Source organism: Rhizoctonia solani, chromosome 16 (assembly GCF_016906535.1).
Source record: "Rhizoctonia solani chromosome 16, complete sequence".
NCBI classification, from domain to species: Eukaryota; Fungi; Basidiomycota; class Agaricomycetes; order Cantharellales; family Ceratobasidiaceae; genus Rhizoctonia; species Rhizoctonia solani.
In genome coordinates this window covers 2120320-2133974 of record NC_057385.1, presented here as the reverse complement: position 1 = coordinate 2133974, position 13655 = coordinate 2120320, and the positions used below count along the sequence as shown (strand labels likewise).

Below are 13655 nucleotides of genomic sequence, written 5' to 3'. Positions count from 1 at the left end.
AGAAGCCTAGGGAAGATACGGTGATCGACAACGGCAAGGGGCTAGCCTCAGCCGAGCTTAGGGGGGGCGTAGGTTTGTAGAACAAGCAAGGCACAGAATGTGATTTGTTGTGAACCAATACGGCTTGGTTTGGGTTTGATTGACGCCGAGTGTTGGGAGCGATAAAATGACAGAGTACAGTTGTACACCACGAGCGCGCCGCGGCACGACCACTTACCCCGACCGGCTGTTTTCCCGGCAGTTCCAGAGCCGTATTTGTGCTGCCCACGCCCAACTCCCCACGTGCGGACAGGACAGACCGATGGCATACGAGCATCCAAACCAGCAATATAACCACCATGACCCCTTTGCAAACCAGCAAAGCACCTCCGGACCCCCTTATGTCACGGACTCTGTCTATCCCCCTTCTTCGGCACACACACTGCCCACATATGCCCACGCACACACCCACACCCACACCCATCCCCAGTACTCGACCACCCACTATGACTATCCGGCCCACTCTCCCTCTGCGCCACACCCATACGCACTCCCTACCACACACCCGGCACCGTACTACGACACCCCCCACCAGTACCAGCAACACCACACCCTCTAATGCAGCGCCAGTACATGCAGCCGTACCAACAGGAGCCCCACTATCCAATCGGGATGGCCTATCCCCCTCAGTCTCCGGTTGCCCACCAGCACAGTCTCGCCATCCACCAGCCCCCGGACACAGAGTTTTCTCCCCAGCAGAACATCCCGGTCCAGATCAACCGAGGCTACTTTCACCAAGAGACGCTGGACAAGCTGCACTCGCATCCATATGCCCATCGTGCCATCATGTCGGTCCCATCCCAGGCTCCCGGGCCCTCTCAGCCAGCTCAGGCAGGCTCTCCTGCGCTCGACCAATCCGTCAACAGCTATTCGTTCAAACCGACCGTCCCTGGCCCACTCTCTGGGCCGGTACTTGCACCAGAGCTTCAGCAAAGCCTGGCAAACTCCAGGAGCCCAGCATCCAGTCTCCCAAGTATGCTACCCGCTGTTCCCTCGACCTCGGGGCCCGCATCGTCTCGTCAGTCCGACTCGACTGGATCATTATCTCCGATGACCAATCAAGATCATTCCCTGCCGGCCCCCGTGTTTTCCTCAACCTCCCCCGTCACAAACAGGACCGATGTTCTTCTAGGAGACCCTGCGGCGAGGAACAGGAAATACGTGGTCGAACGAGACATCCAGTGTATCAAGGTACGTGATTTGCACCTCTCTCGCTCTCTGGCACACTATTTCGTCATGCTTTTTTCGGCCATCAGTATCCTTGACCGGTTGATTAATTAATTTCTATTTTATAGTGTTCGTCAGTCATCGGCCGGTTATTACTTAGGGGAACACAAGAGGAATTTGAGCACCAGTACAGTCTGTACTTTCAATGTCCTCGCTGCCACAATACACCCGTCCTTCCAGTCGTCAGCCGCAAACGTACCCGGACAACTGAAGATACCTCCTTGCCGACCATATGCGACGTCTGCCACCGTACGCGTGGCATCGGTGGCGTTGTCATGAAGGATCGCGAAATTAGCGTCCCATATGCGATCGAGGTAAGTCTAGCGATCGGTTCTTACACGTAAGATTAACTTGGGGGGCCGCACTGCAGATCGTATGTATTTCCTGTTTCTCCAGGTATTCCCGATGCAGCGATTGTGGTGGCGGGTAAGTGCCGAGATTAATTACGCCCGTTGGTTTCAGAATGAATTGACCGTGTTGATATCTACACAGCTCCGGGCGAGTCGGGGTTGGAAAATGGAGGTGCAAAGAAATGTTGGAATCAATACTTCATGATGCCCCCAGATGTGAGCTAAACGTTATTTTTTTTCTGTAGGTTCCTGGGGAACCGTAAAACTTGCCGGCTTTCTCACGCCAGGTAGGCCAAGAGTCCAATCTGTGTTGATCTCAGTTTGATTGTTTATTAATAATCACCCTAACAGGCTCGGCCACGGAGAATTGGAGATTGGTGTATGGAGAGCCCCACAGGAGCTTAAAGGTCAGAAGGACCTCCAGTCGGTGATTGCTTCGTGCAAAAAACTTTGGCAAGAACGCGTATTGGCGAAGCTAGCAACCCCCGAAGTAAGTCCTGCATCTGTGCACATGCGCAGCGGCTTGGGTGACACATGGTTTCAGGTGCTTGAAGGCGATCAAGAACAACCGCTACGTACTTACGAAGATATCGACACGGTTCTTGCGCGCGGGTGGCCGGCACACGAGAGCTTACTTTTAGAATTCCCGCCGGATGTGGGGTTGCATAAGCGTTACATTTGTTTGCTTTGGACAAAGAGCAAGGGTCGTAGAAATCGCAAGCCAAATCCCAATCCCGAGCCAGTCAACGCGGACGATCCGGATCAGTTGGCAGAAGGATTAAGGAGAACACGCGATTTTGCGCCTGAAGGATGCACGTTGGTCGGTAAGTTCTTGCGGATTTCGCTGCTTTTGCTGGCTGCGTGTTGCCGAGCTGATGTTCTTGTTTCAGCCATCTTTGTATGCGATTGGAACATGGTGAATGGCACGGTGTTAGTTTCGACTTCAGTGCCATTCGAGTCACAAGATGCCGAGGATCGAGGAGCTGTGTCCATGGGTGAAGTACTTGGCCAGATCCTCCGGGATCGAGCGGAACACAACGTAAAGAACCCGGATAATCCTGTCCCCGCGGTATGTAGATTTTCACGGCGTCGAATACCCGGTGTGCTTATATCTTTCTCCTAGCCTCTGCATCTTTGGTGAGTATCTGTCATAAAGGGTTTGTTGTGTGGATATTGAAGGCACTATAGGGTTGGGATAAAAGCTGTCTCTCCGCTCCATGGGGCCAGATTCATCGACAGCATGAATAGGCGCGGGTTCCTTTTGCTCAGCGAATACATTGCAAGGCACCCGGATGTAAATGCTGATATATTTAGTGAACCACCGTTTGGACATTTGTGGCTGGTGAGTCTTTTTTTTAAACCGGCCAAGTTTCATTGTACTCACATTTCTTGACCAATAGGACGATCCAGTAAGTTTTCCACCAGCTTGACAAACGTCAATATACTAACAACCATGTAGTGGGCCAGTACAGACAAGAACGATACCCGTCCAGTAGAGATCTTGGTACGCTGGCTCGGAAAGGACCTCGACGAAACCCAACTGGAAAAGCTCAAGGGAGTTGAGTACGGAAAACGAGCGCGGGAGACTGGCCGCGCGAAAAAGCGTCGATAGCGCATATCCCCGTAAATCACACCCAGACACTGAGAGCGTTTTATTTTGTATAGCTCGTATTCCCCTTCCCCTTCCTGTAGTTGCGTATTTGTGTGTATCGGTAGTCGGTAGTCGGTTTTCCATTCGCCCTGGTTGGGCATTTTATGAGGATAGCACCAATATAATAATACTGATAGCTATTTCACCTTGGCGGCACCCTGGCAGAATATATGCATGCTACCACGCACCTGAAGTTGTTGGATATATCACATGTTGGTTGGTCGGTCGTTCATTTGGGGATATCAAACGAGCGTTCATTACAACGATCAAGAAAAGACGAATGAATACAGAATCTATTGTAGTGACTTGACAAAGTCCTGATCGATCCAATGTTCCCGTCAGATTCTCGCACGGTATAACGAAGGTATCGGTACTTGCTTTTTCTAATTTTGAGACTGCTTCTTTGAAATGCCCAACCTCTTCCCAGCAATCCAGCGGTCGATCAGGGTTACTCCTAAATTAAAGGTTAGTTACATATCGTTCAATTATCGTAATAATGATGCTTACCTATAGCACGCGAGCAATTTTGCCTGACTCTCCTTGACCTCGGGTGCATGCTCCAAAGAAAGCCTGCTCTTGAACCTATCAGCCCGCTTCTGTACCTCTTCCAACTCATTTCTCAGTTCCTCGGAGCTCCCGCCGGTACCGTCCGTCTCTGCAACCTGTTTCTCCCGATCAAGATTCTCGCGCTCGAGCGCGGCCTCAATATCTGCCTTTACGAGAGCTTCAGCCTCTTGCAGACGCTTTATCTCGGACTGAATGCGTTGCTGAACGACTGCATCGAGCGTTTGTTGCCGCTCGGGTGCTGGGTTAGGAGAGTCCCGGGCGTCGGCGAGATGGTTTATGACATCCTTGGAGAACTGAAGGTCGTTTAGTGTGCATATCAAGATAGATGATAATGTGATGTTACCTGGATCGGTGTCTCGTTGCTATAAACGATCTGGCTTCCGCCAGGAGAGGATTGTTGCGCGCCCATTTCGTCCTGCCCAGAGCTCTAGAGGGTTGTCGAAGGGAAATCACCCACAACAAGACTGAATTCTGATGAGTCAGCTAGGCGCCTAATCAAGGACCAGAGTGCTGTCGAGTGGGCACATTCCTCTCCACCACCCGCCACCATGGCCGAACGTAAAGGTATATTTATGAATTTTGTCGAATTATCAGCGTGCTAATGTATGGATCCCAGTCTTAAATAAGTATTACCCGCCGGATTTCGATCCGTCAAAGATTCCCCGCCGGTCGGGGCCCAAGAACTCTCAGCAGGTTGTTCGTCTCATGGCACCATTTAGCATGTACGTTTCCTTCGTATCCACTTCTTGCTATTGATAGCTAACTAAGACTAGGCGATGTAACTCTTGCGGAGAATTTATCTACAAGGGAAAGAAGTTCAATGCACGCAAGGAAACGGTGGAAGGAGAGACTTACTATGGGATCCGGATTTTCAGGTGAGTGATTCGATTTCAATGTTTAAATGAGTGGCAAACTTATCCCGCGAAGGTTCTACATTAAATGCACCCTCTGCTCAGCCGAAATTACATTCAAAACCGATCCCAAAAACACGATTATGTAGCCGAGCACGGGGCTCAGCGTAACTTTGAACCGTGGCGAGAAGAATCGGCCGTTGAAGAAGAAGATCGGTTGGCGAGGCTGGAGGAGGAAGAAAATAATCCCATGAAGGCTCTCGAGAACCGAACCGTCGACTCTAAACGGGAGATGGATATCCTGGATGCACTACAAGACATTCGAGCGCGGAATGCTCGTAACGAGAAGGTTGGGATTTCTGATGTCGAAAGGGCTCTGCAGGCCAGGATAGAGATAGATCCCGAGGTGGAAAGAGGCGATTGGAGGATGAAGAAGACGAAAAGCTTGTACGGGAGGTATTTGCCAAGATACCTGTTGGCGGCGATGCACCAGGCCCTTCGGGCTCCGGTTCCAAATCGCCGAGGGATGGCTCCGGGTCTCCAGAACCGGAAACTCCAGCTACATCCGAACCCACGACGATAACAGTAAAGCGAAAAGCAGGGGATATAGCACCCGACCTCAAGTCATTGCTTTCCGAGTCGCACCGTGCGATGGTATCGAAACCAGCTGCAGCTCCACCTCCAGCAAAGAAGCGCCGCAACGACCTTGCTGGTTTGCTGGGTGTTAAACCCAAGGGAAAGGCCAAGGCATAGCTTGTAATATATTATTTCTCTTACGCTCAACTGTAATCTTGTACTACACAGCTGTCATGCTTTATCGAATTATCTGGTCTTTTCGGATGTGATCTGCTCCACGTGACTTTATTGTGGCGCACACGTGATTATCGAGGACAAGTCCGAAAACCCCCTTCTCAGTGTCTGCGCCGCTCCCTGAGATATTTTCCTTTTACTCGAACGGCCCATTAGCCGTGTAATCATCTAAGTCAAATTTTTGTAATAATGGCTGCCCCCAAGAACAATCTTGAAGAATTAATGCGGCAGCGTAATGGTGGCGGTTCCGCAATAGTTGCACCTACCGGACTTTCTTCTGGGAGTTCATCAAAGGTAAATGATTATCACGATTCTTAACAGTGATACACACCTATTAACTCAACTATAGTCATTTAAATTCAAGCCATCAGGTAGCAGTAGCAACGCCACATTCAACTCTGGTGTGCATGCGGCTACTTCAATTGCTGAGCCCAAAGGACTGAAGAAGTCAAACTCGGAAGGTACGGGCTTCGAGCAGGAGCAGCTCTGCGATCGAGTTATATATTTACTGCGCTTCCAATAGGACCTTCGAGAGTGACTGCTAGTGCGCTTGCATCAGCAATAGCAAGAGGAATACCTTCCGGGTCGGCTTTAGCGTATGTCACTCGTTTTTGCGTGCTTCTGTTCGAGTTGTTTTTAAAATTACGTATCAATCCAGCTCTACTCATTCCAATTCCTCATTAGCTACGGGAGGAAAGCGTTATTCATCGGAACACGAGCCATTCAATCCTTCAGGATCATCTCCAAAGCGCCCAAAATTAGGAGATGGGGGTGAACAGTCAAGCGGTACAGGTACGCTCTATTTTCAGCCCAAGGAAAATATATTTAATACTCACTCGAATCGCGTTTTGGAAACCTTTGTCACTCTGTCGTCAAACTACAGTGGTTTCAATGGAGGACCTGGACGAGATCGATCCTGGACTTGCAATCGATACCAATGACGACGAAGACGAGGCTATCTGGAATGAGATCCATGCTTCCTCATCCGCTCCTGCAGCTGTGTCTGCTCCAGCCCCCAAGGCCTCATCCCGGCAAAGTTCTACTGGTTTATCTGGCTTGGGTTGGCAGGCTGTATCGCGAAACCCGATACCGATTAACAAAGGTCAATTACCTGGCTCTGCTTCAGTTCCTCATCGTTTGCTTTCCAGCCAGCCTTCCAGTCGAGCAGGAACGCCCCAAACTGCTCAGTCGTCGTTTGCTCCCCCTGTTCCCCCACCTCCTGGGGTTCCCACTGATCTTCAAAATATGTCCGCCTTGGATCTCCAGCAGCGATTGCTGATACCTAATTACAAGAAGCTAATCGAAACTATGTCCCAGATTATCGACGACCCCGACCAAGATCGTTTCATTCTGGATAGTACCAGGCAGCTCCTGACTAGTCGTATAAGTGGTATCGAGGCAGCCATAGCGTGGAGATCGTCTTTTGAACCCCCTTCAATGAGTACATTGAGCCTGGAAGCTGGGTCCGGTGGAGCACTCTTGGTCTACACACCGGACCTGTTGCCAACAACCACGGGGCTCCCATGACTCCTTCGACACCAGGCCCATCAGTTGCCAGTTCCTCCAAGCGAGACAAGAAATCTGCTGCCGCCGACTCCTTGCCTAATGCGCATTTGCTGCTTTCATCTCCCACAACATCCCGCACTCCATCCCGAGAAAGAGTATACCCCCGTTTGCCGAACGAAGGTGTCAAGTCTCCTTCCCCTAAACGGCCTCAGCTATCAGTAGGTGGGACGAAAAAAACACCTCCCGCGAGGGGTCCAGGTTCGATTCTAGGGAAAATCGTACTGCGAAAAGCCCGGAGATAGAGGTCTTTGACCTGGAGAGTGACGATTCAGATGTAGTGCAGGTTTATAGTGCAGGACCGCCCAAGGTCCCGCCTCCAGCCATCTTGCGTTCGTCAGATAGCGGTTCGAACTCCTATGCAGCCAAGCCCTTCGCTCCAAAGCTAAGTGGAATCGAAGCAATGCCTATCCCGAGCAGGTCTGGGTCAAACTCTAAGGCAAGCTTAGATAAAGAGTCCAATGAAGAGCCCAAGAGCGTGAATGCATCAGCTGTTTCTTCTACCAATGTTGCCACTACTTCTAGGCACTTTGCTCCGCTCGTTCCGATGGATACCAACCAAGATACGTTTGATACATTGGACCCAGAACTGAATGTTCCTACTCAGGTCGAGGAGGAACAGTCCACATCTATCTACAAGGATGAAATTATGGCCAAGTTAAAGAGCGTCTTTGGGCTAGAAAGCTTTCGTACCAATCAGGCCCCAGCAGTGGATGCAACTATGTCCGGACAAGATGTTTTCGTACTCATGCCGACAGGAGGGGGCAAGAGTCTGTGTTATCAACTTCCAGCCGTGTGCACCACCGGGAGGACTAGAGGTGTGACGTTTGTCGTGTCGCCCCTCAAGTCGCTCATGATCGATCAAGTTCGTCAACTCCGGAGCAAAGGGGTAGACGTCATCATGTTCAGCAGTGACCAGTCCGCTAAAGCCGCTCGCGAGGCCCGTAATCGCCTTGTCGCCAGAGGGCCGAAGCCGTCTTTGGCGTATGTCACACCTGAAAAGCTCGAGAGGAGCGGGGACATGAGGAGTATCCTAGATAAATTAATGCGAAGCGGGGAGCTAGCGAGGTTCGTTATTGACGAAGCTCATTGCGTTTCTACCTGGGGACGAGATTTCCGGGAAGCGGTAAGCATTCTGGTTGATCTTTCGGCGTATAATCTAACTTGATTTACCCATAGTATCAAGGTCTCGGATTCCTGCGTCAGAGCTACCCGGGTATTCCGATTATGGCCCTGACTGCGACCGCTAATGCCAAGGTTCGGCGAGACGTAATGAACAAACTCGGGATTGCCGACTGTGTGGAACTTGTTCAATCATTTAACCGACCCAACCTACATTACGAAGTCCGCAAGAAAGGCAAAGGCGTTGTCGCGGATATTGCGAATTACATTCGCGCGCATTATCACGAAAAAAGTGGCGTGATCTATTGTTTGAGTCGCGCTAAATGCGAGGATGTTGCGAACGAGCTACGAGAGAAACACGGCATTAGTGCTAGACACTATCACGCAGCAATGACAGTCAGTGATAAAACTGAAACGCAAGCTGCATGGATATCTGGGGAGTGTAATGTGATTGTCGCGACAGTGAGTGACTCACTGTCTATCACTGACATTTCCTTGATTGCTCCTCTGAAAAGATTGCCTTTGGCATGGGAATTGACAAGCCAGACGGTATGTTATTGAGGTGATTGGTTGACTGACACTAATCTACTTGTTAGTCCGCTTTGTTATTCATCATCAAATCCCGATGTCGCTATCTGGGTGAGTGATTATATTAAGTTGCTACATTGAAATATTCATTTCTCTGGCTTAGCTACTACCAGGAAACGGGCCGTGCGGGTCGCGATGGCAAGGTGAGTCATATTAACTTCCCTTCACTTTTCTTTGCTGACAGCGCATCAGCCCGCCCAATGCGTACTCTGTAAGTTCATCAGACCGCGTAATCGAGGTCGGACATTGACATGAGATCAGACTACTGTTACGCGGACAAAAACAGCATGGAACGAATGATTGAACAGGGTGGTAAAGATGGAAAGCCTCTTTCATTTGAGGAACAGCAACGCCAGAAGGATGATATTCGACAAGTCATACAGGTATGCATATATTCCACCCAACCGGGCACTGTGATGGATTATCCAATTCAGTATTGTCAAAACACTATGGATTGCCGGCGGAGCCAAGTCCTTGCATATTTCAGTGAACAATTCGACCCACGCCATTGCCTCAAGACATGCGACAACTGTGTTAATAGCGAAGGGATGAGAAACGAAGACATGACCGAAGTCGCACAGATGGCCCTCGAATTTGTTGAGAGTGTTGCGAGCTCTCGCCCAACCATGATCCAGACAATCGACGCATTCAAGGGGTCTAAAGCCAAGACTTTTCGGGACAAAGGATGGGATCGTTCACCCATGTTCGGGAAGGGTACAGACCTCTCGCGCGAGACAGCAGAACGTCTATTCCAACATTTGGTGGCTGCAGACGCATTGAGGGAAGAGCTGTACCAAAATAGGGCGGGCTACAGCAATTCGTATTTGGTGGTAGGTTTCAGAAGCGACTTGGTATATTGTAGCTTCTCACTCTCGACTGAAGATAGGGGACTGTGCTGATGATTATATGAGCGGCCGCAAGAGATTCATGCTTTCTGTTCCCTCAACCGAAAAGGCCAAAGGCAAGCAAACAAATGAAGCTATGGCATCAGCTCCCAACAAGTACCAGCCCCTTGCTACGACACGGCATACAGTTACTCGCAAGTCATCTACCACTTCCGTATCTCGTCAGACAAAAAAGATACAGTCTATAAATCGCACAGAAGACATCGACTGCTTCGGCTTCGTCGGCGACGGTGCTGAGAAGACGTCGAAAGTAGCATCTGGATCACGGATAGTAGACGACATCGAAAACATGGACGATTATGCGGTTCCTTCCAACTTCTTTGACGATCCTGACACAATAGAAACTCAGGAAGAGGATATATCAATGAGCAATTCCACTGGCCCAATCGCTCTGAGACCTGCTCAGATATTGGCTTCAGACTCCGATATTGAGGATTATACGGCTGGCGCTGGGGATTTCACCATGCGATTCAGGAATCTGAAAAGGCTTCGTGAAAAAGTGAGTTAGTAATAAGTCGTCTTGGAGCGAATATGCTTACACAACCTTGGTTCTTTTACCTAGCTCGCGAAGCAATTCAAACTCCAAGACCAGGACGATGTTGTTCAAGAAGAAGTATTGCAGGAATTAGCGTTACTAGAGTGTAATAGTAAGTTTATTTGTAAATCATCTGAGAAAGTAGCCTCACACCTACTCTTAGGCGAAGAAGAGTTTAAACAGTCATTCCGTTCCGCTTTGGGGTCCGACGTCGACTTTGATGAAAAGGTCTGTGCTTATTCACGTTTTTTGTAGTCCAAATCACTAAATGTTGAAAAGTTCAAATTATTTGGCAAGCCGCTTATGAAACTATGCCTCAAAGTCACCGAATCGCCCCAAGTCAAAACTCCCAATATTACAGAACTTCACAATCAGTATGGTTTCAAAGGTAGCCCGAAACGGCCGGGAGGGTTCAAGCCAGCGCCATCCAGAACGACCTCCCGAAAATTTTAGTTAGCTTCTTCGTTTATATTGTTAATTATTTTAGCACACCAGTTGTCGACCGGTTGTACTCTTTAACGTATCCTCGCGATGTAATTTAAATTTGAATGCGGGTAACATATGCATCAGAAGCCTGAAATTTGATTATGCGCGTGGGCTCCAAGTTAGCCAGTAAACTCGAAGACGAGGAGTACTTCTGATGGCAGACTCAAGATGTCTGGGAAACTCGAGTGGCTCAACAACTCGGGAAAAAAGTTTAAGTTTATCAACAAAAGATAGAACGCCAGCTGGCAGTAGGCTGGTACGGCCATCTTATCGCACTAGTTTATTAGTTACGTCATTTGTATACCATACGACTCTTCTTATTCTCGTTTATATCTCCCATATATATTGTTACCCACCGCTCTTTGATAAATAATACCTTGCCCCTTGTATTTCCGATGAAATTTATGCGTATTTTAATGTGGACACTGATTCGACTACGCTAACCTTAGTGCTTGGTTATAGATAGAGCTATATAACTCTTGTGAAATAAAAAAGGGAGGAGGGCCATGTATAAGTGACGATCTCGAGTTCTAGATTACAAAAAAGCCTCGCTAATGAAAATTAATATCCACCTCCACCATCGGCGCCACGTTGAGCCGCCATGACACGGCGTTGGTTGTCCTCCAGCTTGGGGCAGGCAGAAATTCCGTGGCCAAGGCCTACAGCAGTGACGTCAAATTCCAACCTAGCGTAAAACAGATGCACACATACCTCCACAGACTGGACAACCCTTCAGCGCACCTCCTTGTGCAGCCCGTGGATCCTCGATAGATTGAAGGAATGGTGGCACTCTAGTGTATGCTGTTAGCAGGTACTTGCAAATATAGGTCTTGATTCGCTCACTTTTGGCTGGCCTCCATCAAAAGATACTTAAGATCCAGTAGTGTTTGTTCTGCAGTGTTCATATTTACGAACGTAGTGGCAATCCCCGTCTTCCCGCTTCTCCCAGTACGCCCAATTTGGTGAACATAATCTTCGATCTCTTTCGGCATACTAAAGATAATCACATGCTGAATATCATTGAAATCGAGTCCCTTTGACGCGACTCCAGAGGCGACCATGACATCCTTGGCTCCAGACTTGAATGATTTGATCGCATATTGTCGTTCTTCTTGGGCTGCCCAATAATTTAGCCAAGATGAAGTATATTGCGTATGAATAACCTTACATTTGCTTCCGTGAATGGCTACAGCCTCTACACCTTTCAATAATAGATATTCCTGGATGTCTATGAAAGAATAAGGCGTATAGTCTGTAAAGCTAAGGAAATCTGAAACTCACCATCGACTTCATTCTTGTTCTCGCTGAAAATAATGACGGGAGGTGGGGTCTTCTGTAAACATTCAAGCAAGTACACCATTTTTGCTTCCTGCTTGACATATTCTACAACCTGTAAGACGTCCAAATTAGCAGCACCAGCCCGGCCAACATTGACCAAGATGGGTTGAATTAAGGACTGCTGGGCGAAATCTTGAATCTTTCGAGGCATTGTTGCGGAGAACAACAGTGTTTGTCGTTGGTGCTATACAGTGGACATTGGTTCACTAGGACGATCTATAAATACGCACCGACTTACTTTGAAAAAGCCCATAATGGTTCGGACATCCTCTTCGAATCCGAGGTCAATCATCCGATCGGCCTCGTCCATACAAAGATAGCGGCAACTGTCAAGGGTAAACTTGCGCTTCTCAAGCATGTCCATCAAGCGACCTGGAGTAGCAACAACGATGTGAAAGCCTTGCCCCATTACGTGACTCTGCTCGGACATGTTAATGCCACCTATGCAAAGGAGTGTACGAACGCGGGGGTATGGGGGCCGCCCACCGGGCTCTGAAGGTGTTGCTAGAGCATTGGTCCATTCAAGTACATTATCGTACGTCTGGTTAGCCAACTCGCGCTAAATTATCGCCGTCAGGACAAACTTTCTCACGAAAACATTTTGAATGCATACCGAGGGACAAAGAATGATCCCAACTGGGCCCTCTCCACGTTGGAAAGGTAACTTGGCCTCTTCTTCCATGGCCAACATGATTAATGGCAAGCAGAATGTAAGTGTTTTTCCGGAACCCGTGAAGGCAATGCCGATCATATCACGACCAGAGAACGCTGTTGGAAGTCCCTGTATTTGGATAGGCGTTGGAGCAAATATCCGCTTGGACTTAAAGTGTGTTAAGAGCTGTTTGGGAACTTTCATGTCCTATTTGTGCCAATTCAATTAAATGTGGGTATTGATAAAAGAAAGGCTTACAGCAAATGATGCAATTGGTGGCGGTATGTTGTCGCCTTCCGCGATTATATGGTGAGCCTCCCGAATTTTAATGTTTTGGTCCTCCGTTCTCTCTCTCACAAACCGCGGAGGTCTCCATCTATATTAATATAAGTAGAGAAACAAATCGAAAAGCAGCCATAACTAACGTTGTCTTAAGTGGCTCGGTATATTGGATTCCTTTGGCACGCTCCCAGTCAGAAACAAGTTTCTTACGGCTAGCAATAGCATCCAGTATCTCTTTGTCAGCTTCTTCTAGTTTTTCCAGCTCGGTCTTTTTAGCATCTGGTAGTATAGGTCAGTTACATGCTCTACGTTGGATGTGTGCTCACCTTCTTCAGCTTTCTTCTTCTTGACCTCTTGAGCTCTATCTAAGAGCGTCCTTTGCCTACGAGCCTCCTCTCTGGCCTCATCCGCTTTTCTCTCTTCATCTGCTTCCTCTTCTCGGCGCTTGGCCTCCTCTCGCTGTCTTCTACGAGCCTCAGTTTCGTCTGTACTTGCGAGCTGTTCCAAACGTTTGACCCGTTCTTCTCGCCTTTTCGCGACTGGTACATACGGAACATAATCTCCAATATCGTAGGGATCATCAGCCGGAGGAGATCGTGAGCGAGAGCGACCGCGCTTTGAGTACGAGGTTTTAGTTGTGGTGGACATTGGAGAGTGCCAAACGAGTAACCACAGCCACAGCCTGCCTT

The 13655-nt window shown here is 48.8% G+C and overlaps 6 protein-coding genes across 6 annotated transcripts; 4 read left to right on the top strand and 2 right to left on the bottom strand.

The window, feature by feature from the left end:
- Positions 1 to 166: 166 nt before the first annotated feature.
- On the top strand, positions 167 to 598 carry RhiXN_01934 (uncharacterized protein; the record flags this gene model as incomplete). Its single annotated transcript, XM_043321753.1, has 1 exon — positions 167 to 598. One exon carries the CDS (start codon positions 167 to 169, stop codon positions 596 to 598), a length of 432 nt encoding a protein of 143 aa, XP_043187576.1.
- Positions 599 to 651: 53 nt separating this feature from the next.
- Positions 652 to 3228, top strand: RhiXN_01933 (uncharacterized protein; the record flags this gene model as incomplete). Its single annotated transcript, XM_043321752.1, has 11 exons — positions 652 to 1230; positions 1335 to 1606; positions 1663 to 1692; positions 1862 to 1903; positions 1968 to 2106; positions 2161 to 2440; positions 2507 to 2685; positions 2740 to 2753; positions 2805 to 2958; positions 3017 to 3025; positions 3076 to 3228. 11 exons carry the CDS (start codon positions 652 to 654, stop codon positions 3226 to 3228), a joined length of 1851 nt encoding a protein of 616 aa, XP_043187575.1.
- Positions 3229 to 3444: 216 nt separating this feature from the next.
- On the bottom strand, positions 3445 to 4243 carry RhiXN_01932 (uncharacterized protein; the record flags this gene model as incomplete). The annotated part of the gene is made up of 3 exons (XM_043321751.1): positions 3445 to 3721; positions 3775 to 4127; positions 4178 to 4243. 3 exons carry the CDS (start codon positions 4241 to 4243, stop codon positions 3445 to 3447), a joined length of 696 nt encoding a protein of 231 aa, XP_043187574.1.
- A 139-nt stretch (positions 4244 to 4382) lies between these two features.
- Positions 4383 to 5438, top strand: RhiXN_01931 (coiled-coil domain-containing protein; the record flags this gene model as incomplete). Its single annotated transcript, XM_043321750.1, has 5 exons — positions 4383 to 4398; positions 4451 to 4556; positions 4608 to 4709; positions 4791 to 5034; positions 5058 to 5438. 5 exons carry the CDS (start codon positions 4383 to 4385, stop codon positions 5436 to 5438), a joined length of 849 nt encoding a protein of 282 aa, XP_043187573.1.
- Positions 5439 to 5684: 246 nt separating this feature from the next.
- Positions 5685 to 10661, top strand: RhiXN_01930 (ATP-dependent DNA helicase RecQ; the record flags this gene model as incomplete). Its single annotated transcript, XM_043321749.1, has 17 exons — positions 5685 to 5789; positions 5845 to 5956; positions 6019 to 6091; positions 6154 to 6287; positions 6379 to 6958; positions 7224 to 8184; positions 8238 to 8642; positions 8696 to 8729; positions 8777 to 8819; positions 8872 to 8911; positions 8961 to 8979; positions 9030 to 9151; positions 9203 to 9598; positions 9651 to 10172; positions 10236 to 10320; positions 10372 to 10436; positions 10464 to 10661. The coding sequence occupies 17 exons, from the start codon at positions 5685 to 5687 to the stop codon at positions 10659 to 10661; spliced, it is 3894 nt and encodes a 1297-aa protein (XP_043187572.1).
- Positions 10662 to 11255: 594 nt separating this feature from the next.
- On the bottom strand, positions 11256 to 13614 carry RhiXN_01929 (DEAD/DEAH box helicase; the record flags this gene model as incomplete). The annotated part of the gene is made up of 11 exons (XM_043321748.1): positions 11256 to 11353; positions 11406 to 11485; positions 11538 to 11811; positions 11863 to 11922; positions 11976 to 12216; positions 12271 to 12473; positions 12519 to 12591; positions 12646 to 12891; positions 12943 to 13060; positions 13110 to 13245; positions 13293 to 13614. The coding sequence occupies 11 exons, from the start codon at positions 13612 to 13614 to the stop codon at positions 11256 to 11258; spliced, it is 1851 nt and encodes a 616-aa protein (XP_043187571.1).
- Between the last annotated feature and the right edge of the window lie 41 nt (positions 13615 to 13655).